This window comes from Neocloeon triangulifer, unplaced genomic scaffold (genome assembly GCF_031216515.1).
Source record: "Neocloeon triangulifer isolate White Clay Creek 2 clone unplaced genomic scaffold, ASM3121651v1 ptg000005l, whole genome shotgun sequence".
Lineage (NCBI taxonomy): Eukaryota > Metazoa > Arthropoda > Insecta > Ephemeroptera > Baetidae > Neocloeon > Neocloeon triangulifer.
In genome coordinates, this window is record NW_026775548.1 from 249,764 (window position 1) to 273,319 (window position 23,556).

The following is a 23,556-nucleotide window of genomic DNA, read 5'->3' on the forward strand; positions in this document are numbered from 1 at the left end:
ACAACTTTAAATTCAGTGGCCTTCAGGAGGCAACTCCTCGGCACATTGCACTTGTGGGTTGCCTAAATCCATGACATTGTGGGCCGCCTCGTTGAAATGTCCAGCCTGTTCTCATGAAAGTTCCGTCGCCGCTCGATCAGTTCTTATCACATTGAAAAATTGAAGTTCTGTAAATTTTATCGAATCTCCTTCTGTTATTCAGCCAACCCCTGGCGCAAATTTTGTTCTTTTGCTGACCTTTCATCATCCCCGCCAAGTGGGATGATGATAAAATTATACTTCGGCGTTCTCTGCGTGGAAAATAAAAGAAATTTTAAATTTTAGAAGTCATCAGTAAACTTTATTGATTTTATTTGCATGTTTAGACTTTTATTTTATTTTGTCGCGCATCACATTACAAATTGCATTGAAATATTTTCTAAGCAAATGGGAATTTAGTTGTAAAATAAAAAACATATATATTTTTATCGCATACATGATATGAGTTGTGGAAAAACTCTAATTAATTAATAAAAAGCATAGTTTTCAATACATCAAAATAAATTTTTAAAGAATTTATTATCTCTTTTAAAAAAGAGATGAAAAGGTTGAATGCTGCTTTTGCAATTATCAGCTTAAAATTTTAAACATTGCATATTATGGAGATTTGAATTTAAAATCGAATTTCCCTTGGTCAGTTTTGTGTAAGAAAAAAAATATCCTACTACAAAAGTTTCGACTGCGGGGTGCAGCCATAATTCATGAGCTGTGAAACATTTTGAAAATTTTTTGTAAAAAGTTCTTCGTGTAAAAGTGTAACTTTAAATCATTTTCCGCGTATAATTGTTATGGCTTACTCTTTTCGCCGAGTAAACTAATTTACCACGCTTATCCCTATAAAGCCGTCTTCATAAATTTTTAATTAAAATTTAGTTGACGAAAATAGATCTGGCTGTATGGTATCCCACCAAAGTCAAAAACTACAAAAACAATTGTAATTGTTTTTGTAGTTTTGTAAACATGAGTTATGGCTGCAGCCCGCAACCAAACATCAGCAGGATATTGTTTTTCTGAAACAATAAACAACTCACAAAACCCATCGAGGGAAAGCCGACTTAAAATTTAAATCACCAGGAATCTACCCTTGATAGTGAAATTCTACCAAAAAAACGCATTTTATGCCTTGTTATATAATTATGACAAAATTAGATTTTTCCTCATAAAAATGTATGCTGGTTCGCTATAATTATCCAATTATAGCGAACCAGCTGATGATTTTTTGATGGAAATTAAATTTATAAAATTTTTGCTAAATGTATTAGCGAAATTTCTGAATTATAAGAAGAAGTTAACGTGGCCGTACACATTGTTGCCGCACGTGGCGCAACAATCGTCGTCCGAGCACGTGGCGCAAAGGTGTGCGTGGCCGCACGGCAGGTTGACCCTGGAGACGCTCTCCTCCTCGCACTTGACGCACAGGACGCTTCCCCTCCGATTCTCCGCGTCTATTTTTTTCTCCCTGGCCATGATCAGATACTGGCAGGCCGCGTTCCAGCGCTCGTGTTGTTCCAAAGGGTCGTCCTGACACGCCCAGTCCTTCAGCCCCAGGTTGCAGTGGAAGCAGATGACCCTGTCGCCCCTGCCCGTGTAGAAAAACCCTGCCAGGGCTAAGCTTTCCGGCTTTTGGTTCAAACTCTTTGGCCAGTTGCGGAACGTCTTCAGCCGGCCAGCAACCGTGCTGTAGCGAAGGTGACTCGACTTTGACCACCCTTGGATGTTTAAACTCAGAGGTGACACCTTTGGGTCCCTCAGGGTCGCGTTGGGACCATACTTTTTGAGTAAATCCTTGACTGACGTGAAGGGAAAGGTGGTGCCACTGATCTTGCTTATAAAACCCTTGTGTGACGCTTGCTCACGTGATTCCCCGGAGGTCACTGAATCCAATGTCCTTGAACAGGACTCCAAGGACTCACGTTGGTCCAGTTCTTGGCCAATCGGGATGTTCTGGACGCTGCTTGGGTTTTGCAAGAATTGGCAACCTGAGTTCCAGCGTTGGTGCTCGGACCGAACCAGGTCCCCTTCCTCCCAACCGCGGACCTCTAGGTTGCAGAACTTGCAGCGACAATTGTCTTCCTCCTGAGCAACAATTCGAAAACATCATTTTAGGCCGGAATAGCTACAGGTTGAATATTCCAAACTTTCACATTAATCAAAAGATTAATTATAATTATGTATTTTACGTCAAATGTGGACGAAATTTGTGAAATTTAATTTATGTGAAATAATTTGTCATCAAATTTCATGGAACATGTTTCCGATACCAAGGTTAAATTTAAGAAACGTATTAGTTTAGTTCCTTGATGTTGCGCCCTCCATCTTTTAGGAAGCAACGGGGAATAAAATGTGCAATATTTCTTATCGCAAATTTCATTACCGTCTAGTTTCCAGTAGAAAACACAGAAAAAAACACTGTGGAAAAACTGAAACTTTCGCTATCATAGAAAAATGCAAAAAAATCTCCTATTAATTTGAAGTGTGAAGTATTTTTCTCCGTACAGTTTCAATTTCATGATTTTTTTCTCAAGTCCTTTTCCAATTCCTATTGAAATTATCGTTCAAAAATATTTTATTTCAATTTGACCACCTTGAGCAAGTAAGAAAAGTAATACAACGTATAGAAACTAACCCCGGTATAGTAGAATCCGTCTTTGGCCAATTCTGCTGGTGTTACAAATTTCCAGTCGTCCTTTTTCAGCAAAGAGTACAGCCGATGCGCCTCGAACTTAAAGTCGAGTTGTTTGTCATTGAGAGGGATGTTTTCCGAATCGGCAGAATTCACGCAGCAGTTGTGCCTTATTAAACTCTTCAATATGTCCTTGCTTTGGATTTCCTCTACGTTGATGTCAATTGGGCAAAAATGGCACTGCAGCCGAGTCATCTCGCTCGAATCAGAGCAATAAAATCCTGCCGCTGCCAAATCCGCTGGATTCACAGGGAATCTTGTATTGAAATCCACGGGAAAGGTGAAAAATCGGTGCAATTCCAATTTGAAATTCAAATGACCGACGTAGTTTTGAATTGGCGCTCCTGCTTGATCCGTACTTTTCATGAAAGGCATCATTATTTACAATATTTTGGTGAAGCTGCAAAAAAAATCCAATATTTTTAAATCTATTGCTACAAATTGCTTAAAATTAAAGAAGAATTCCGTTTTTTTTAGTCTTGAATGTGAAAGAAGGCCAATAATTTCATTACCGTATTAGAAATCGCCATCTAAAAAATTTGCACTCGCTTAACGGTTACAACTGGCCATCGAGTTTTCACGACAAAAATCATTTTAACTTTGGCACTGAGTCCCATATTACCTTTCATTTAGCTGTTTTAACTTAATTCAGTAATTTTTCAGTTGGTACTTAACTTGAGAGTTTAAAATTTGTTTAGCAGGAAATTTGAACTTCAGGGGTGCAAATTTTTCGATCACGATTTCAACTTTGGTCATAAAATTCGATATTTCTTCAAATAAAGGAATACAAGTATTTACCGGAGTTCATCTTCAAAAATTTAATTTATATTTTTCATTTTGTAAAAAACTCACTTGAAGATTCATGAAGGGTGACTTTGTGAAAATCGGTGGATCTCGACAACGCTCACGGGTTCACTAAAGCTGTAGATTGTCTTCACTGCGAATCGATTCCCTTGGTCTGCATCAGGTATTATTGGAACTGAAACGGTCTTGGACTTCAATCAAACTTAGACTTCCAAAATTGAAAAGAAAAAAATCTTAGACTATTTATAAGTCGCAACACTTCTCTCAGAAGCATGCTATTAAAAATTCATAAACAAAACTTTATTGGATCTCCAATTATTAGAAAAAAGTTTAATATCTGAACTTGTTATTGAAACAAAAGGAACATATCTAGTATATTCCAGACTACATATTTTGGGTTGGCAGCCATGTAGTGCACCGAAATACCGGTTGCCAAAGCCGGTACTGCAGCCGGATTTGAACCGGGATTATCCGACTGACAAGCGGCGACTATACCGGTAGACTACACACCATATGTTAAAGTAAACATAAGAAAAGTTAAATAAATATGACCAAACTTAACTAACTAAAAGCAATAATACTACATAAAAAAGACAATTACCAAACACAAAAATCGATAAATAAAGACAACTAGCAGAAAAAAAATAACAACAACATAAAAGAGTGTAATAAAGATCGCAACTTAAAACAACGAAAAAGCGTACTACATAAAAAAATCAATTCAAAACGCATTCAAATGACATTTTTTATTAATGCTAAAATATCTACAGCGATCACAAATAATTAAATTAAATATATAGATAAGATGAAATAAAAAAAATAAAATAAAAAAAATCTCACAAAAACCAACCACCGTCAATGAAATTTAAAAAAATCAAAATCACCAACAGAAAAAACGCAAAAAAGGCATCGATACACAATAAAACAGCACAAACACAAAGGATATTGAAGAGTACTAAGAATATACAGCGATCAAAAATAAATTTAACGAAAAACAAAACACAAAAACCAATGCAATGCATACTAATAAAAGAAAAAAAACACACCAAAACGTAATAATGCATCACTCACCAGCAGACAAAAAGACAAAAAAACGCTAAAAAGACACCAAATACACCAATACACATTGAAACACTCCTTGATGCAGCACAAAAACACAGCAACACGAGCACTAAAAGTGAACTAAATGAAGCCAAAAGCAGCTGAAAGAAACACACCCACGAACACCATATTTAACCAAAACATTTGGATAAATACGAAAATAAGTGCGAATACTTTACTATTAAACAGATTAAATACAAGATAAACACAATAAACGTACGGAGACACAATTAAAACACATTTTGAGGGAGAAAAAAACACAAAAACGCACTGTAACTTGACAATAAAAGTGTAAGGTGGTAGACAATCAGCTGTAGGAAAAACGCCCACTATCAACCAATAGTGATGAGAAAAACCACCTAAATAAACCGGTAAAAACCGGTAGCAACCAGCCAGTATATATGCAGCAGTGCCAACCCAAAAATCATAGTCTGGAATATACTAGATATATGTTTTTTTAATGAAATACACACATGAGCCTTTTTACTGAGATTTAAGGTAACGTTGAAAATGAAGTAAATATTTGTGACAAGTAAACAAATTAAGTTCAGAACTTGAAAAATGTCTTAACTAAAAATTATAAATTATTATTTTTGTTTATTTGTCCAAATTGTTTCATCACCATTGTTTACATACAATTGTGGAAAACATTTATTTGAGAAAAAAAGTAATTGTTGGACAAATCGGCACGACTATTAGCAAGATTTTGCTAGAACTTCTGAGATCAAAAAGTCCCCATCCGCTGCAAAATTTAGGTGCATAGGCTGAATTATAATATTTTGGTTATTTTTTCATATCCATAAATTTTAAGATCAAAATCTGTTGCTTTTCCAATCATCCAATGAATTATTTTCTTTGAAGAATTTTATTTTTTGATATTTTAAAACCATTTTTATGAAATAAATTCAGTCACTTCTGTTTGAGCGCCTGAATTTAAACTCGGCCTTTCCTTATTTATTTATTTATTTATTTATTCTCCATTCAGATACATGAAATACACAACATCTTACATCAAGTCAATACACAAAAAGTCAAATAAAAATACTGAAAATACATGTTAAGAATGTTGGTTAGAGGGGTGAATGGAGAAATGGCTCTTCGCTAGCAAACAACTTGCTAAAGCACGACGCACTCTCCTTCGAAGAAGAGCGCACCGGCCGCTAGAGCCATTGGTCAGGGGGACTACGAATTAAGTTTTTGCCACAGATACGCCTTGCACAGCGCTGGAAACTGTGCCGCCGTACAGTCTTTCAAGGCGGGTGGCGTGTCATTCCACGGTTTGACGACGCGGTAAGAAAACGCCTCGCGTCCGAATTTTGTTCTCGCGTCTGGCTGCAGAGCACGGGGGTAGTTGCTGTCGTCACTTCGCAACTTTGGCCCCGTAGTTAGGCGCGCTCTCGCGTCAAAGTCGGTCACGCCGTGGTCACTTTTTTTAAAAAATAAAAGGTCGGTGTACAGGAGCTGCATTTCCACGGGCATTATTTTTTGCTCCTTTACCGGCGGAAGGTGTTTGCCGTGTATGAAGTGAAGGGCCCGTTTTTGGATTTTCTCCAGTTTGATGGTTTTTCTGAGTCATTGATTGTTTCGTACAATCTCAGCAATTTCCTGTTGGTGTAAAAAACCCACAAAGGAAAACTGAGTGAAAATCGAACACCATGAATCAACTCTTAATGGTAAAATTCTGCTACAATATTAAGATACAAGCAAGCTCCTAAAGCATGCAAAAGTCTCACTCTGACTTTCGAAAAAGTCAAAATTTTTGTAAATTAAAATAAAAAATTATATATGCCGATTGATCGTACTATTAGGATTATATATTTGAACAAAATTAAGGTAAGGTCAAATTTTTTTGTATTTGTTTCTGAGAAACATATGGTAAAACTGTTACAAAAAATAATATTAAAATGCGAAAAAACTCTAAGCTGAGAGAAAAACTTTCTACATTAATGTTTTGAAACTATTCTACTTTGGGAAAAATGGATTGGAGTGCAAATTTTTTAACATTCAATCGAATTTAGATAAGGAAACTAAGAATTAAATTTACCTTAGTATAAATCAATAAAAACGCGCGAGTTGAGTGCGGGAGAAGAAACACGAAGCACGTCCGCTCAACCTTCAACGTAAAACCAAACCAAGCGCTTTCTCACAATCAGCAACTTCTCAAGCGCCACCTTAAATTCTATACCTGACCACTCAGGTAGGTGCGTTCATTAGCGCATTTGTAATATATTTTATGTGTCATGCAACGGAAATCTTTAAATTTTTGGTTCATTGATTTTATAAAAAAAAAATGTACAGCAAGTATTCAGAATTAATCTTAGAAATGATTACTAATTTAAATCTGCGGTTTTTTTTTTTTTTTTTTGAAAAGTGAGAAATGTTTTAGCTCGGTGATTTACTCTCGAATGGAGAAATTTTTTAGGAGGTCACGTCGGCCTCGCGTTATATTCTTTTGATCCATCTAACAATCAGTCACAACTCTACCAAGCTCAAAAGTAAATCACAAGATAAAATCGAAGCTATAGTTTCTCAGTTCATATATTGTTTTCTTACGAAAACTAAAATTTCTCCAATTTTATTTTTACGACCCACTACGACCAACTTATTTTTGGGATCTACGGCTTTTGTATAATTTTTGGCGTAAAAATGCAATAAATAAAAAATGCTGAAATAAAGCGTGATTAAAACTTTGAATTGAGCTAATGGATTTTTTTATAATAATTGATTATTTTTTGTACGTAAATTTGATTTTTTTTTACTCTCCAAAACAAAATTGTATTTGTAACAAAATGTAAACTTTATACGCTTTAAAAAATAATAGCAAGAAAAGGTTAATACGTGAATATTAAAACGTACTACACTTACCCGTCGTACCAAAGACTTTAAGTTGCATTGGTCTGAGAAATAGATAGACTTTTTCGTGACAATGAAGGCATCTGCGCGAAAGTCTCACTCCTCGCTAGCTTTGTCGCATATAAGCGCGTGTGCTCTGCATTAACTTTTTCAAGCATCAAATGAAGCAAAGACAAACTTCTCATCAATAATAAATAATGTAATTGCTGACGTGTAAAAAAATTCATAATTATTAAAAAAAAATTATCGAGGGAAGCAAAACGGCTGTGACCTCATTTTTTTCTTTCATTTTTTATTGTTATTTGAATTGTTTTAAAAGCAAAGAAAATATATTAAATTAAAGCAGATGAAATCGCCTCTTTTTAAATTCAAATACTTGAATTTTGAACAATTTAAAATTATATATATTTTATTCGAAAATTCTTCAAAAAAAAAAAAAAAAAAAAAGGAGAGATCTTCTCTGAGAAGGAGAATATTATTGCTTTTATGCCCACTACATAATTGAAAATTACAATTTGTTTTTGGTGTGATTAATTTGCTTATTTACTAATTAATTGATATCGACGCAGAGAAAATGCAGCCAAAATGTGGTTTTTCCAATTGCACCAGTTAATGTTGTTTGATTTTCTATTTTTATGATTGAGTTGCGCAACTATTGCTATTATCTCTGGAGCATGAGACTTTTCTCAAAAGACTTGGGCTAAGCAAAGTTGACTGATAAGATAGTTATATAATATTTTCGATACTATCATTTTATCAATTGACATACTGAGCCTTTTGAGAGAAACACAAACTAAAGAGAAGATTTTTGTTTGAAGAAGTCGAGGAGATGATCATGGATATGAAGAGATTGGGCTTTTCCTTGTTGTGAAAATTTGTTTTTATTCAAAAACAAAACGGCTCTACCAGTTTCGGTCACAGTCTGCAACCCTATTTCATGAGAAAACGCGCTACTCGCTGACTTCTACAAGAATAAAGAGAAGATGACAGCATTGGCGATTCTGTGTAGGATTTCCAGCAGATGTATCTTCTATGTTCGCACATTTAATTAATATTTGTCTCACATTGTCTTTCTTTGAATATTCAGTATTTTGTTTTAATACTGCTTAATACAATCTTAGAAAGAAAATACTATTAACTTTAAAAATTTGTAATAAATGAATACCTCAAATAGATTTAAGATTTGAGCTTGCTTTTTTCTTGGCCAATCCCGACCCCCCTCTATAACAATTTACGATGGAGTAACGACTCACGTCTTATAATCAATAAACTGCGACTTGAAAATTAAAGTCGGTAGCGCTGATGTCGCTCTCTTGAAACACAGGTCAGGCGCGTATGCAAGTTTTGAGACAATTTGTTTAGCCAAAACTTAAAATTCCACAAGTACGCTGTTTTTTTTTTTCAAGAAAAAGGGAAAATTAAATAATAAAACATTTTAAGATTAATATCTTTTTAAAGAAATGAACTGATTTTTTTAAGCATTTATTATAAATCTGTCTGGTCGCATGTTTTTTCCGCTTTCAGTTTGAAAAATGCAGGTTTGGTAATTTTCGTGCAGTAAAAGGCAGTGAAAGAAATCATCAAACAAGTACAGACACCCATGTTTATTTCTGTAAATACAGTTTTCAGAAGAAAAATTAGCTGACATCCTTCATGGAAAAATGCAGATTTAATTGGTGCTGATCCGACAACAACTCTATAAATCTTGCAAAGTTTGGAAGCGGGAATTCGAGCGCGCAACCAAACGGTATAAAATCCTAAATTCTTTGTTGTTTTATAAATTACAATAATAATAATAATTCCCTGTTTAAAACCATTTGATTGGACAAAAAATTCAGAAAGAATGACTCCAATAATTTGACCTTAATTTAGATTAATTAAATTTATTAACCTTAATTAGAAAAAAAATTAAAATTACAAATTAAAAACAATTAGCTTTTAACACAAACAAAACGTGTTCCTAATTTAAATTAATACTATTTAGAGTAAAAATTCCCATAAAATAATTTCTACAATTATTTAATTTAAAACCACTAATTTAAAAAATTCAATTCAATTAAAATCAAACAAAGCTAGACGTGAAACAGAACTTTGTAAAAAAGGCACCCAATGAAAGCTTCCTCAAGATTTGAACAGTAAAATAGCGTTTCATTTTGTGTGCATTCCATCAACTCTCTGCGAGGCACTGAGCCCATGTTGATTAGGAGCGGAAGAGTGTATTGGCGATTCTGAGAGAAAAAACTGCAAATTTTTTAATTAGAATAAATTAAGATTAAAAAGCATTTAATACATTATTATTGTTGATTATTTGTCCAAATTATTTTGAGAAAAAAAGGGATAGTTGGACACCACTAGCAAGAATTTTGCTAAAACTTCCGTGATTAAATAGACTCTATCCGCCGCAGTGAGCCTTATTGGTTGACTAAGTTTATGTTCAAGATTAATTTATCATATTTTTTACATAATGTTGCTACACAAACACTATGAATTACAAATATATTTAAAGCCTCGCAGTGAATGAAAAACCCTTAAAAACATTTTTTATGAAATTTTTAATGAAAACAATAATTGATCTTATACCAACCAAGTCAACCAAGGCTCACTGCAGCGGATGGAGACTTTTTGATCTTGGAAGTTTTCGCAAAATTCTTGCTAGTGGTGGTGCCATTTTTTCCCAGCAATTCCTCTCTTTTCAAATAATTGTTTTTAACTATTGAATGTAAACGATGTGAAGTATATGAAGTAACAATGTGGCTAAATAAACAACAATAATAATCATTTATATTTTTGTATTATAAATCAAAAATATACTGCTTTTTATAAAATTTAAATTTTGGTAGTCTATTTCATAAACAATTTAATGCTTTATGCTCGGATGGCCTTTGACTGTTCATTTTAGTTCATCATTATTATCTTTGTGTGTTGTTTTCAATCAGTATAATTCGTTCACTTTTTTAATTGAGTTTAATCATCCACATTCATTGTTTTTAATAAGATAAGTGCTAAAATTATATTTTTTGGAATTTTCACTTTAAATTGAAAATAGATTTGATTTCTGGATTGGAAGTTAATTGATTTTGATTTTTAAATTTTAACATGAATTTTTTGTTGATGGAAATTTGTAGTCTCTAGACGAGTGTTCGGTCAAATGTGGATTTAGCCACTTTGCTTTGTAGCTCATTCACTTGATAAGATATGGAATATGGATTGAGCTCATTTGCAAGGACCCGTAGAGATTTTTAAAATTAGAAGAAAAAGCGGACTCGACCATTCACATTGTTGCCACACTTTGTGCAACAATCGCCGTCTGAGCATGCAGTGGCAGCGCAAAGTTGTGCGTGACCGCACGGAAGGTTGACTATTGCTACCTCTTCCTCCCCGCACTTGACGCACATGACGCTTTCCCTCCGATTCTCCGCGTCTAACTCCTCATTTTTCCTCAATTTTTCCTCCTTGGCCATGATCAGATACTGACAGTTCTCGTTCCAGCGCTCGTGTCTCTCCAAAGGGTCTTGATGAGGCTCCCATTCCTTCAGCCCCAGGTTGCAGTGGAAGCAGATGACCCTGTCGCCCAACTCCGCGTAGAAAAACCCTGCCCAGGCCAGGGCTTTAGGCTTTTGGTTCAAAGTCTTAGGCCATTTCCTGAACGTCTTAAGCCGTTCGGAAACCGTGCTGTATTGAGGGTGGCTTGACTTTGACCACTGTTGGATGTTCAAACTCAAAGGTGACACCTTTGTGTCGCTCAGGGTCACGCGGGCACCGAAGTTCTTGAGTAAATCCTTGGATGACATGAAGGGAAAAGTAACGCCAGGGATAGTCGAAACGGCACGATCTATATCGAATGAGTCCAGTTCTTTGCCGATCGGGATGTTCATTTCGCTGCTTGGGTTTTTCAAGAACGGACATTCTGCGTTCCAACGTTGGTGCTCGGACCGAACCAGGTCCCCTTCCTCCCAACCGCGGATCTCCAGTTTGCAGAAATGGCAGTGACAATTGTCTTCCTCCTGTGAAGTAGTGCAGAAATTGTGAGATGTACAAGAAAATCAATAAGAAAGGGCCTAAATATTTCGGCTGATTAGTATTTTACAAAACTAAACAAATTGTTTGATTCAAAATGAATATTTTTAAGAAAAAAATTTAACCAACCCCTGTGTAGTAGAATCCGTCTTTAGCTAAGTCTGCCGGTGTTACAAATTTCCAGTTGTCCTTTTTCAAGAAAGCGTACAACCGGTGCGACTCGAACTTGAAATCGAGTTGTTTCACGTTGAAAGGGACGTTTTCCGAATCGGCAGAATTCACGCAGCAGTTGTGCTCTTTTAATCTCTTCAACTCGTCCTCGTTACGAATTTCCTCTCTAAGAATTTCTTTTGTGCAAAAGTTGCATCGCAGCCGAATGTCTCCGTTTGAATGGAAGCAATAAAATCCAGCCTTTGCTAAAAATTCTGGATCCACGCAGCATTTGTTTTTGAAGTCCTCAGGAAAGGTTAAAATTCGGTGTAATTCGATGTTGAAATTCAAATTGGTGTTGTTTTGAATTGGAGCTCCTGGGCATCCTGGATTCATTGACATCTTTATGAATGTTATAAAGCTGAAACACAATGGAAATTAATTAGAAGTATTCCAAATAACCAAGATTTTTGATCTATTTATGAAAGAAAACTGAAAGAGTTTCTTAGGAAACACTGGTTTTAATAGCTAAATGTAACGATGATTCTGGAGCCTTCATTGAAAGAAAATTTTTGTTTTTCATATTTACCCTTTTGATTTTTGATTTATATATAAATTGTGTATTAATCCCAGACCAGAGGATGCATTGAGAGGGTAGGGCGTTGAATGTATCACACGATGTCTCTGAAACGTGATACGTGATGCAGAGAGTGTGACTAAATTCCATCAATGGTTAGACTTTCTAAAAAGTCTAATGTTAGTAACATATAACTAACATTTGTTTAAAAGTCTACTTTTAAAGCGCTTTCCTAGACTTTTTATCCCAGGATAATAGGCGATTTTGAAGCATAGAAATTAAAAGCAAATAGCTAATTGCATGTTTGACTTGTTTCAAAATAAATAAATTATAATTCATAGTTTATGAAATAATTATAAATTGGGGATAAAAATTGAAAACTTTAGGCCATTATGGAGTCAAAAGATATAACGGATAAAACTTAATGTTCCTGATTTCCTTTTAATGTTTCAAAACCCTTTCTCGATAGACGCAATAGCAAAAAATAATTCCCACATGGTTAAATCGTCATATTTGAGTTAAAGTGAAAAGACTTACCTTTTATCTTCAATGGCAACAATGGTTCGGTAGATCTCGAAATGAATTGCAATGGCAGTTTGTACCCCTCTATATATCTAATTCAAAAGTCTAAGGCTTAAAAAAGTCTCATAAAAGTTTTGACATTTTTTGATTTCACAACATTGAGCTTTTATAATAAAAAAAGCTGTCGCTTACTCTGTGTTTAGGATATTTTACTCGTGTGGACTTTGACCTAACATTTGATTTTTAACTCAAACTAGAAAAATAATTAATTAAACTCATTTTTATACTAAATTTTGAGTATTTAAAAATCTGTTATATTGGGCGATCGTTTTTGTGCTGAAGTATTTTTGAGGGTATGAAGAATACAAATTTAAACTAAATTTCTGTTCCATGAAAAGTGGAAATAAGAAATTTCAGTTCGCATTTTAAGATCAGAGTAGTAGAAATTTGCCTTGGTGGATATTAAGTGATTAAAAGATTTCTTAAAAGCTCATTTGCTCATTTACAAATAACTTGATGACGTAATCCAATTTAATATACTAAACGACAAAAGATAGCGTAACTTGTAGCACGTTGAGCTGGTTTTAAATTTTTGCACTGCGTACGTGCGTGTCTCAGCTTGGTTCAGGTTCGAATCCTGCAACGGGATGACTTTGCAAGTATTCATTTAATGACATTTAACAAAAAACACACGTAATATATTTTTTGTTTTTAGAAAGATAGGTCTTTAAAAAAACAAAAGCCACAAATTTTTAAATGGCGAACAACTGAATAAAAACAAATCATCTTCGATTATCTTTTATTTCTTAAAAAAAAACATCCTTCAATCCTTCAATCTATAAAGTTAGTTTGCCTAATTTATTTGTTTAAAGCGCCAAAGAAAGTTAAACTATTAATTTTACATTTATTGGAGAACCCATTGGTTTTTTTTTTTTAACTTGAATTCTGTAAGAAAATATTCATGAGCCTCTTGCAAAGCAGTTTTTCCTTCCGAATTCTGCACTGATTCATCGACGCCTTTTTTGACGAACCAGTTGTAAATGTTGACTTTCCCCTCTTCATTCTTGGCCACAAGATGCAATGCAGTTTCATTTTTGTTGGTCCTCTTCTCGATCAATTGCGGACTTTTTTCGTGCAAATATTCCAAGAGTTTTATTTCAACGTTATAATCAGAAGCAGCAAAATGCATAGCGTTCCATCCGCAATCGTCAACAGCGTCCACCTCAAGTCCAATTTCTTCCACCAACCATTCGCACAAAACAAGTTTTCCAACTTGTGCAGCCAAATGGAGAATTGTTTTGTTTTGCGCATTTTTTTGCTTCACCATCTCAGCATCAAGATTATTTAAATACTTGCACATTTCAATTTTCCTTTCTGAATCAAGTGCTCTTAAAATTAAATGCATGGCGTTTTCTCCTTCATTTGTTAAAGTCTTGGTGAGCGCAGGGTCCTTTTCAAGGAAATATTTTACCAAACCTTTATTTCCCTTTTCTACTGCACAGTGAAAAGCGTTCCGCCCATATTTGTCTTTTTCACGTACCTGGAAACCACGTTTTTCAAGAAGCCAGTGACACAACATTTGCGCTGTTTCGTAATCATGGCTCCACCTTGCTACATCAATTAAGGCTCTGCTGCTCACTTCAAACTCTGCATTTTCCACATCACTGAATTTATCAAACAAAAACTTTGCCACTTTGGCATTTGCACTTTCGATGGAACGATTGAAAATTCTTGATGCCAATTTTAACACGGGCTCGTCCTTTGTCTTGAGCATCGCTTCCGTCGTTTTTATGTTTAAATATTCAAAGTCATCTTCATCAAAGTCGGCGGTTGGAGCGCCGTTTTTAATCAGAAGTTCAACGCACTCGGTGCTGTTTTCCTGAACAGCAGATTTCAGTGCCACGTTTAAAGCATCTTGGTAATTTGAACCTATGATTCCTTTTTCAAACACCAGCCTCAATACTTTTCGATAATTTTTTTTGCAAGCTTTTTCCACTGCTTCCCTAATTGTTTCATTGTTCCAAACTAACTCTATCAAATTAGCACATTTTTCACTTATCGCGGTAAAAAGATAAGCAAAATTATTTTCGATTGCATTTACGAGAATTTTTACAGCAGCTGTGTTTGGCTCTGCCAAATTTTCATATGCGCCATTTTTTAATAGGGCAAGTGCAAAGTTTTCATTTTCTGAACTGGCCAACTCCAAAATTTGGTCAGCAACGAAATTCAATCCTTTTGATTTAGTCGGATTGAAAGTAACAAGATTGGCGGCTGCGGTACCAAAAAAGCCGAGTTTTTCTTTCAAGATTATATCTTTGAGAATCGATTTTGTTAGTAATTTTTTCAAGTAACTTTCCATCCTCGTGGGAAAATTTGATTTCTCACTAATCGTAGAAACTTTCATGTCAGCAAACTTGCGGACCTGACGGAATCCATCTTTAAAAATATCAAAGGGCATTTCTTCTTCTTCCTTTAACAAACAATCGACAAAATGCGCAGCTGCGAGAAATTCAGCAAACGTTTGATGAACGAACTGGGCGCGTCCGTTGCCGATTGTAACAATTTCGTTGTTGGTATTTTTCAAAACCTCACTTTTCCTGTTGCATAGAAATTGAGCTGCAGCGATTTTCAGTTCCTTTTCACCAGAGATCAGCGCTTTCTCTAATAAAGGACCACTAAAATGGGTCAGCGCGAGCCGTATTTTTTTATGCACAATTCTTTCGTACATTTCGTACAAGTTTGTCCCTTGTTTGTAATCTGACTCAGCTGGGAGTTCTGCGATCATTTTCAAGTGAAGAGGGTTTCTCAGAATATCTTCCAAGCCATTTTCTCTGTAGAAAGTGATCTGACGTGTGCATTCCTCCTCGCATTTGTTTGAAATCATCATCAAATGTTCAATTTGCTTCTTCAAATCCAAAGGCATAATTTGTACTCTGGAAACTCGGTTTCCCTTTTCGAGCTTTGCACGAATCGCGGCTTCCTCGTGCGGTCGCGTCGAAATCCAAATGGGAACTTTTTCCTTCACTGCTTCTGTAAAAATTTGAAGCACTTGATCTCGGTTAAAGGGGCAAATTTCGTCAAATCCGTCAAACATCAACATGATTTTTTTCTGCTCGATAAGATTCTGAATTTCCATCTCTCGGTTTCCGGTCGCGTGAGAAACAACCGAAGCAAGTGACGGAACTTTTCTTTTCTTTTTAGCAGCAGAGAAAAGATCAAAAGTGTCATAAAGAACAACACGGAAGACTTTGATTTCGCCTTTCAATGTTCTTTGCATTTCAAAAGCCAACTCGCGCATCACCGTCGACTTTCCAGATCCTGGAACCGATGACAAAAGCCAAATACAATTTGATTCTTTGATTTTTTCTGATTTCAATAAATCTTTCCATTCCACTTCTTTCTCTGATTGAAATCCCTTTCCTTCCACACGGAATTCCGGCTGTATAAAATTTCTCTCTAAAATTGGGAAAAACAACAGGTGAGGCAAAGTTGAAACCATCATCGCCTTGGGAGTTTTAATTCCAATATTCTTTTCCACGATTAAATCGCTTAGGCTTTCTTGAAGGCTTTTCGTTCTCTTGATTTCCTGGTTCTGGAAGATGTCGACGAATTTTTCGAGCGAGTCTGCAACAAGATTTATTTACAATACACTGAAATTAAATTATTTTCAAATCACGTACTCATATTTCGAAGAACAAACAAGAGCCATCCGCTGTGATTGGTCACTCTGAATGTGTCAACCGCTTTTGTGCTTTTTGCCTGGAAAAATAGTATAAATCAATAAGATCAAGGTTTAATGTTAAAATTAAAAGTGCCTTTGGTGTGCTGTCAGTTGCCGCGACTTGTGTGTCAATAAGGAAAAAGAGTTTTGGTTTTCCAACCCAGTCAGTGTTTTTCGGCCCAAGCAATCTATGGATCAATTCGCCAATTGGTATTTTCTTGTTTTCATTAAGGTTAATGCAAACTTCTCCCTCCTCTTGCTCTGTAACTTTGGCAAAAAGGAAGGCAGCGAAACACCCGTAATCAGTCCAAGATTTGTCTGCAATTTGACAAACTTAAAATTTGCTGCAATTTAATTTTAGTTTCATATTCACGTGATTGACTGAAGTAGTAATTTAGCCCATCCTTGTCAAGTTTCGCTCTAGTTGTTTCAAAGCCCAAATTCATTACCAGGACAGAGTCTAATTTTTTCATCAATTTATTTTCTTCCCCTTGGTGGAAAATTAATGCTCTCCTGCCTCTGAGAACCTTATCTGTTTGTGGATCGATCCAATCAAAGTGAATCGACCGCGGCTTCTCTACGAATCGGACTATTTTCCTACTATTTGAGTTTGTACCGATTTTAGAAGCAGATCTGTAAAAATTTATTTCAGAAACGATGTAAAAACTAAACAAATTTGCTGTTTACGATGGAAGGGCTCTGATTACGAATTTTCTGACACAAGGGAAAAATTTAAATTCCGGCGTCTGACCAGTCTGTTCGTGTAAACCAAATGACTCTCGGTGAATCCTGTTCTGAACGCCGGTCAAAAATTGTACTAGTCCTTGGTCTTGTCGAATTTCATTCAATTCGTTACACAGAAATTTGATCAGCCAGGTGCCGGCGCCTTCATTTCTGGCCGAGTATGTTGCTGTGAAAAGAATGGTAAATCAATTGTTTTTAAAACCTAATTCGAATTACTCTCAACAGTAGAATATAAGATGGTCAGGTTGCGCATTTTCGGCTCAAAGGAAACTCTGGTTGGGTTTTGACTTTCCTGAGGTTCATTTTTCCCGCCTGCTCTAACTTGAGAGGGATGGACGTCTTCTAGTAGACCTCTGCATGGCTAATTTATAAATTAAATTTATTATAATTCTTAATTTAAAAATATAGTCTGAATTTTACCCCGAGGATGACCGTTTTCAAGCTTTTTGGAAAAGTATTTTTAAGTGATTTGAAGAGTTCTCTTGTGGTGAAATATTCGTAATCGTTTGGACCTGGGCTGCGATGAGTGTCCGTAAAAATCACTCCGTCCGCTGCTCCGTGTGATAAAATGATCAAAAAGAAAACATCTGGTACTAAAACTGAAAATTTTTTACTTGGAAATCATAAATTAAATGAATGAAAATCCACCTTCAGAGGCTCTGAAGAATCTCTTCAGTTTTTGTTCGTCTTGAAGCAGAGCGAGAAGGTCCTCTCTTTTCGGTGAACATTCGCGGAATGCGCAGTTTCTGTTTTCGGCAAAAGTTTTCCTTAAATTTTCCACGTCCTGCTCGTCACCGGGCCGTGGCCATTCTCCCACACCATATTTGAAGTCGTAGTGCACGACGAGCACAAAAACGCTGCAAATTTAATATTTTAAATAGGGCGATTGGAAAATAATTTCATCCCATACTTTTCTGCTGCAGTTTTAGTTTCTCCCTCTACGAAAAATCCCAGTTTCGCCGGTCCTGTGGGATATCCTTGTTTGTTTCCTATAAACACGTACACGGCATCATAATCAATTTTCAAAATCAATTTTATCAGGATAATTAAATATTTCATAATTTAAAACTAACCGGTCTCGTTAATCGCGTCCAATGTAATTGAAATGACCATCTTGGGACTTTTACATGCCGTTCAGGGTGGAAAAATCTGGAAAAAGAATAGAACGTGGTGTAATAATCAATTCGCTCTTTAAATTTGATATCAATTTTTTTTCAATACAATGCCTTAATAATAATTCTGAGTGGGTAAAATTGTATATGACTAATATAATTATAATATATTGAAAGAAAAAAGGCATAGCATGAAAATAATTATGAAAATGTTCACATATACTTAATAAAATTGAAATAAAACATCTCAGAAAAACACTTGCAATGCTAAAAATAATTTAATTTTTAGAACAAATTAATCGCAAATCTTCAAAAGTTACACATTTCTTTCCGCACCTTGTGAGAAAAGTAAATTTTAAAATTTTTATCCAACATACATATATTTTGTGAACGTGACTTTCATTTTCTCTCCTTCCACAAAGCTTATCTTATCTTTTAAAATATATATGGTGCACCGTAATTTTTTCAACCATGAAAGATGTGTTTGATATAAATTCTAAAATATTAAAGAAGTGTTTAATCTTGAGCCAAAGGCGTTTAATTTAAACATGCTGATAATTTGGCAAATTGCGATCAAAATATCTATTTTTTAAAATTTTCCGATATCGCCCTTTACCAAATTTCAATTTTTGCTTTAATTTTCAATTTAGGACATGAGAGGTTGACTCGTTAATAAATGAAAGTCTTCTCAATTAAGTCTCATATTTAGAATAGAACTAATTATATAATTATCTTAGGGAGCCAAAATTTTTGAGCGCGACCATTTGGGAAAATGAACAGTTCAAAATTTGTAAGAACAAAAGAGCTAATTTTTTTATTATATATTTTAAGTGGAGCCTTGCAAAGAAAAAAAATAATAAATAAATAAAAGCTGATTATATAAGTTTAATAAAATAAAACTTTAATGAACCTAAAAACTGGAGCTACCAATTAATGTTGAAAAAAGATTTTAGCAAGCCGCGTCTCGCTACGACTGCTCTCTAAAAAAAAACGCGTTCAATTTTAATATTGAAAAGAACAGACGTTCGCGCAGCCATACACGGCCTATAGCGCTTCACAACTTTATGGTCTGGAGGTCTTGGTGACGCGTCTTTTTAGCTTCGCAGTAGATATGGCTCCTCTTCCCCTCTCTTCTCAGCTCACAATTAGACCTTTTCACTTTTTTAACTGTTCACTATATCGGCCGCGGCTCTACGTCAATTTTTATCATCATTTAGTGCACTTTTTTAAATGAACAAAACTTTTAATCATCAATTAGCAGAGCAGATATTGATTAATGCCACATTTTTTACTTTCAAATTATCATAATTAAACTGTCATTGTGGAAAATTAATGTGCACAAATTATTTTTATGACTATATTATTTTTATTTATTAATTTGGTTCTTATTCGAGAAACTATTGTTAAATAAATAAATTAATATATAATCTATTTCTTGCTTTTCTTCAAAGGAAAAATTAAAAGGCTTCAGCAAAATGAGCGCCGCAGATTTTGTGGGTTGAAATTTTGACTTACCTCTTTAAATCACAGTATAGTTTTCAATGGATTGATTGGCGCTTATTGCTCTCCTGGACTCTTTTTAAAAACCTGCAAAACGATGTCGGACGCACTGCAGTCAGAATAAAAAATCTAATGTCGGATCGGTTGATCTTATATATATAAATGACTCAAGCTAGTAAGACTTTTTTTTGTTCGACTTTCATATAGCTTGGCGTGACGTCCAATGGCTATCGCTTCCTGTATACTTAATCAGGACACAATGAGGGCGATCCAAAAGCCTAACCTGGCCCAGGCTAACTTGACTTAGCCCCGGGCTAACTTCACCCACCAGCAAAATTGAATGGCGGGTTAAATTAGCCCAGGCCAGGTTAATTTAGACCGGGCCAAGTTAGCCTTTTGGATCGCCCTCAATAATTATCACTGATGAACTTTTTCATTTAAATCTTATCGTTAAATTTTGCATCATTGGCTGACAAGCATGATGAAATTGATGATTTAATTATTATGAAAAAACATTATTTTATCACATATTTAATATTGAAATGAGAAAATTTTAATGACTATTATTTTTTAATGAAATAAAAAATTAATTTTTCCTTCCTTGGTTTATTTAAAACAAATATTCTCAAATTTTATGTAGGATAGAATTAAATTTATTTAAATCAAGTGTACATAAAATTAGTTCAATATCACAAGAGCGTCTTTCTCATTGCTGGGGGTCGTTGTCACCACCCGGATCCGCCTGTGGCGCTGCAGCTGCGATTTCAGGTTCTTCCTGAGCATTATTATCAGTCGGGAAATGTTGGGAACCGACTTTTGGTTTGGCAGCCACAACGTCGCACTGCACCTCCCCGGTTTCCTCGCCAATCGGGATGTTCGGGACGCTGCTCGGGTTTTGCAAAAATGGGCAACCTGAGTTCCAGTGTCGGTGCTCGGACTGGACCTTGTCCCCTTTCTCCCAAGCGCTAACCTCCAGGTTGCAGAAGATGCAACGACACTTGTCACCATCCTGAAAAAGGAAACAATCAACTTTTTCATTCTGTTGGTGAAATTTTCAAAATCCTTAGAAACTATTCTAACCAAATTATTGGTCAAAATAAAAAGAATTTAATAATAATTTGAACTTTGCTAGAAATTTAAATTTTTAAGATTTCAAGAATTTAAATCATTTTTTAATAATTTGACTAACCCCCATGTAGTAGAATCCGTCTCTAGCCAAATCCGGCGGAGTCACGAATTTCCAATCGTCCTTTTTCAATAAAGAGTAGAGCCAGTGCGACTCGAAACGATAGTTGAGCTGATTGTCCTTCGGAAGAGGGACGTTGTCCGAGTTCGCCAACTTGATCGGACACTCGGACCGGTTCCAAATCAAAAATGCACAAGTGTCTCGGTCGCTCCAGTTCAGAAGGACACTTTCGTTGATTTGCAGTTGACAAAAGTGGCAATGCAGAACGATCGAACCGTCCTCAGATTCCAAACAGTAAAAACCAACGTTGGCGAAAAAATGGGCACGCCAGCCGAATCTTCCTTTGAAGTTGAAGGGAAAGGTCGAAAGGCGGTGAATGGCCAGGTTCAGTCGCAGCTTGGGACAGGGTTCGCGAGGCTCCGTCAGTCTCATCTTTAATTTAAAAGTAATTAATATCTCTGAAAAAACTTTGTTTATCAAAAAGTGCAATAATATTTAATTGTAAATTAATCTCACGCAATTATTTACCGTTTCGTCTCTATTTGAATCGGCCAGATTTTGGCATCTGGTTTTTGTTTCATTAATGAAATCAATTGAGACCTAGACTTTTCTTTTCTAACATTTACAACCAAAGTCTCACATGTTAAAAAGTCAATCTTTCTCATAGAGACTTGCACGCCCCCTGTCATGAGGTTTTCACAGTAAAAGCTACAAAGTCAAAACTTACACAACCTGTGAGAAATTAAATATTGATAGAATTTTATTAAATTATGACTTTGCATGTTCATGCAGACTGGACTAAATAAATATCGAAACGGATAAATTTCAACCAATACAAATTTCAATAAGGCATACAATATAAAAAATAATTCCAAGAAATTAAAATTTGGAGTTCAAATCTCCCAAAATTATTAAGATTGGAGTTGTTCATGTATTTTTTGATACTTAAAATTGAAAAAATTAAGAAAACCAACATTTTTCCATCATAAATTCATTACAAGAACTTTCTCTTAACCTTCAATTTAGAAAACCATAATAATCTCAAATATTTTATTAAATTCAACAAAACTAATCAATCCCAAAATAAAATTGCATCATAGTGAGAAAATTCATGAGCAAATATTAAAAATTACAATCGCTTTTTATTACTTGGGCATACACAATTGATTGTTACCAAAACAAATCGATAAATCTTAAAATTATTTATTCTCGGGTAAAAAGAAAAAAATTAAAACAAGTGAGAATATGGCACAGAGAAAAGTAGAAATGGAATCGTTGTGGAATGTTTATTGTCTAGGGTGTGCGATTTGTCAGTCTGTGTCACTCAGTCGGCCTTGTGCGACTTGCGCGCCTTGGCCAGGTTGGCGTCTCGGCGGGCGCGGCGCTTCTTCTCCTTGTCCTTGGCCTCGAGTTCTTTTGTGAGGCGCCACGTGAGGAACAGGGACATGAGGAAGACGGGCGACAGGCCCAGGAACACGTAGTACAGGAAGCCCCACGGGTCCTTGGCGGCCATCAGCACTATCGAGTAAAACCAGCCCTCCCAGGTCGACGGGTCCGGGTTCAGCAACTTGTTCTCCGCGTCCGCCATCTGCGATAATTTCCAAAATTTAGCTCAAATTTGAAGGCTAAAAACACACGCACCTCTGATTTCGATCCAAAACCGGCTGAAAAACGCGAGCTAGGAATTTCTTATCTCATTTTTCTGAGTCACTCGCAAAGATTGTTTTGTTTGTAAATCTATCAAAAGGGGGCGTATCTCTTTAGGGTGTAGGTAAAGGAGGCCGCAGATGGGAACCTAGAATGAGAAAAAACCCCTTAGTTAGAAAGTATATCACATAATAAACAACAGCCTTTGATTCTAAATAAATCTTTTTGAAACATATTTAACTCGCATTTGACATTTGTAGCTCATAATTTTACTGATAATCTCTTAAACTCCTTAATGCACAACCTATTAGACTTTTGTCAACCAGCTGAAAATTGGCTTCCATGGCGGTCCATGGGGTCCATGGGGTATATGCTTATTCTACACGGCAGCGCACTTCACGGGCGCACTTTACGATCAGACTTTACGCGACCCCCAACTGGAGGTTTACTCGCTTCTATACAGGTCGCGTTACGGGCGTAAAATATTTGAAACTTAGGAGGGAACACGGCATGATAAAAATTAAAAATATAATTATAAAATGTGTTTTTAAGTTTTTTTTTTTATTGAAATGGTTGAAATTATGGATTTAATTTATATATTCTATTGTTTAACTAAAGTTTTATAGCAAATTTCAAAGTTTTAGAATTTTTATTTGATTTTTAACAAAAAATTTTATGATTAGAAGCTTCTAAAAATTATTATATCTGTGCTTATGCACTCTACAAGGCGAAGATATTTTTCAAATCACTTAATTAGTCAAGAGAGTTAAAAACGTGACCCAAATAATTGGGGTAGTATTTTAGTACTTTTGAATAATCCCGCGTCAATAACTCCAAAGGGGGTGTGTGGTCACTTCAACTGGACCTCCGACGACAGTCAACGCGACCCTCCAGTTACGC

General features: G+C 35.4%; 4 protein-coding genes across 10 annotated transcripts; all 4 read right to left on the minus strand.

Moving 5' to 3' along the window:
* Positions 1 to 496: 496 nt before the first annotated feature.
* Positions 497 to 7,519, minus strand: LOC132193839 (baculoviral IAP repeat-containing protein 3-like). Of its 4 annotated transcripts, none has more exons than XM_059614758.1 (5): positions 7,493 to 7,519; positions 6,672 to 6,740; positions 3,575 to 3,701; positions 2,666 to 3,122; positions 497 to 2,115 (listed from the first exon to the last, which is right to left on the minus strand). In XM_059614758.1, exons 4-5 carry the CDS (start codon positions 3,098 to 3,100, stop codon positions 1,315 to 1,317), a joined length of 1,236 nt encoding a protein of 411 aa, XP_059470741.1. In that variant the 5' UTR covers positions 3,101 to 3,122; positions 3,575 to 3,701; positions 6,672 to 6,740; positions 7,493 to 7,519; the 3' UTR covers positions 497 to 1,314. The 4 variants fall into 4 exon arrangements, with proteins under 4 accessions (XP_059470741.1, XP_059470739.1, XP_059470742.1 ...); XM_059614756.1 differs by lacking the exon at positions 7,493 to 7,519 and adding an exon at positions 6,125 to 6,232 and having other exon boundaries at positions 6,672 to 6,810; XM_059614759.1 differs by lacking the exon at positions 6,672 to 6,740 and having other exon boundaries at positions 7,493 to 7,513.
* Positions 7,520 to 8,986: 1,467 nt separating this feature from the next.
* Positions 8,987 to 12,816, minus strand: LOC132193826 (baculoviral IAP repeat-containing protein 3-like). The gene is made up of 3 exons (XM_059614738.1): positions 12,762 to 12,816; positions 11,627 to 12,068; positions 8,987 to 11,484 (listed from the first exon to the last, which is right to left on the minus strand). Exons 2-3 carry the CDS (start codon positions 12,047 to 12,049, stop codon positions 10,726 to 10,728), a joined length of 1,182 nt encoding a protein of 393 aa, XP_059470721.1. The 5' UTR covers positions 12,050 to 12,068; positions 12,762 to 12,816; the 3' UTR covers positions 8,987 to 10,725.
* A 412-nt stretch (positions 12,817 to 13,228) lies between these two features.
* LOC132193825 (uncharacterized) lies at positions 13,229 to 20,135 on the minus strand. 3 transcript variants are annotated; one of them, XM_059614736.1, is made up of 12 exons: positions 20,021 to 20,127; positions 19,839 to 19,910; positions 18,285 to 18,360; positions 18,122 to 18,200; positions 17,860 to 18,068; positions 17,632 to 17,810; positions 17,428 to 17,572; positions 17,155 to 17,377; positions 16,841 to 17,100; positions 16,562 to 16,785; positions 16,427 to 16,505; positions 13,229 to 16,370 (listed from the first exon to the last, which is right to left on the minus strand). In XM_059614736.1, exons 3-12 carry the CDS (start codon positions 18,322 to 18,324, stop codon positions 13,651 to 13,653), a joined length of 4,158 nt encoding a protein of 1,385 aa, XP_059470719.1. In that variant the 5' UTR covers positions 18,325 to 18,360; positions 19,839 to 19,910; positions 20,021 to 20,127; the 3' UTR covers positions 13,229 to 13,650. The 3 variants fall into 3 exon arrangements, with proteins under 3 accessions (XP_059470719.1, XP_059470718.1, XP_059470720.1); XM_059614735.1 differs by having other exon boundaries at positions 19,839 to 19,932; positions 20,021 to 20,036; XM_059614737.1 differs by having other exon boundaries at positions 17,632 to 17,804; positions 19,839 to 20,135.
* Positions 20,136 to 20,465: 330 nt separating this feature from the next.
* Positions 20,466 to 23,556, minus strand: LOC132193827 (baculoviral IAP repeat-containing protein 2-like). Of its 2 annotated transcripts, none has more exons than XM_059614740.1 (5): positions 23,464 to 23,556; positions 22,651 to 22,804; positions 21,538 to 22,597; positions 21,013 to 21,476; positions 20,466 to 20,832 (listed from the first exon to the last, which is right to left on the minus strand). In XM_059614740.1, the coding sequence occupies exons 4-5, from the start codon at positions 21,439 to 21,441 to the stop codon at positions 20,530 to 20,532; spliced, it is 732 nt and encodes a 243-aa protein (XP_059470723.1). In that variant the 5' UTR covers positions 21,442 to 21,476; positions 21,538 to 22,597; positions 22,651 to 22,804; positions 23,464 to 23,556; the 3' UTR covers positions 20,466 to 20,529. The 2 variants fall into 2 exon arrangements, with proteins under 2 accessions (XP_059470723.1, XP_059470722.1); XM_059614739.1 differs by having other exon boundaries at positions 21,013 to 21,441; positions 23,464 to 23,555.

What these genes read in the sequence shown, in the direction of transcription:
- LOC132193839 (XM_059614758.1), bottom strand. Translation starts at nt 3,100, where the DNA reads ATGATGCCTTTCATGAAAAGTACGGATCAAGCAGGAGCGCCAATTCAA. An exon ending in ACGGATTCTACTATACCGGG is followed by an intron (nt 2,116 to 2,665) that starts GTTAGTTTCTAT and finishes ATTGTTGCTCAG; the next exon opens with GAGGAAGACAATTGTCGCTG.
- LOC132193826 (XM_059614738.1), bottom strand. Translation starts at nt 12,049, where the DNA reads ATGTCAATGAATCCAGGATGCCCAGGAGCTCCAATTCAAAACAACACC. An exon ending in ACGGATTCTACTACACAGGG is followed by an intron (nt 11,485 to 11,626) that starts GTTGGTTAAATT and finishes ACTACTTCACAG; the next exon opens with GAGGAAGACAATTGTCACTG.
- LOC132193825 (XM_059614736.1), bottom strand. Translation starts at nt 18,324, where the DNA reads ATGGTCATTTCAATTACATTGGACGCGATTAACGAGACCG. An exon ending in GGACGCGATTAACGAGACCG is followed by an intron (nt 18,201 to 18,284) that starts GTTAGTTTTAAA and finishes ACGTGTTTATAG; the next exon opens with GAAACAAACAAGGATATCCC. An exon ending in GTTTGTTCTTCGAAATATGA is followed by an intron (nt 16,371 to 16,426) that starts GTACGTGATTTG and finishes ATCTTGTTGCAG; the next exon opens with ACTCGCTCGAAAAATTCGTC.
- LOC132193827 (XM_059614740.1), bottom strand. Translation starts at nt 21,441, where the DNA reads ATGAGACTGACGGAGCCTCGCGAACCCTGTCCCAAGCTGCGACTGAAC. An exon ending in ACGGATTCTACTACATGGGG is followed by an intron (nt 20,833 to 21,012) that starts GTTAGTCAAATT and finishes TTCCTTTTTCAG; the next exon opens with GATGGTGACAAGTGTCGTTG.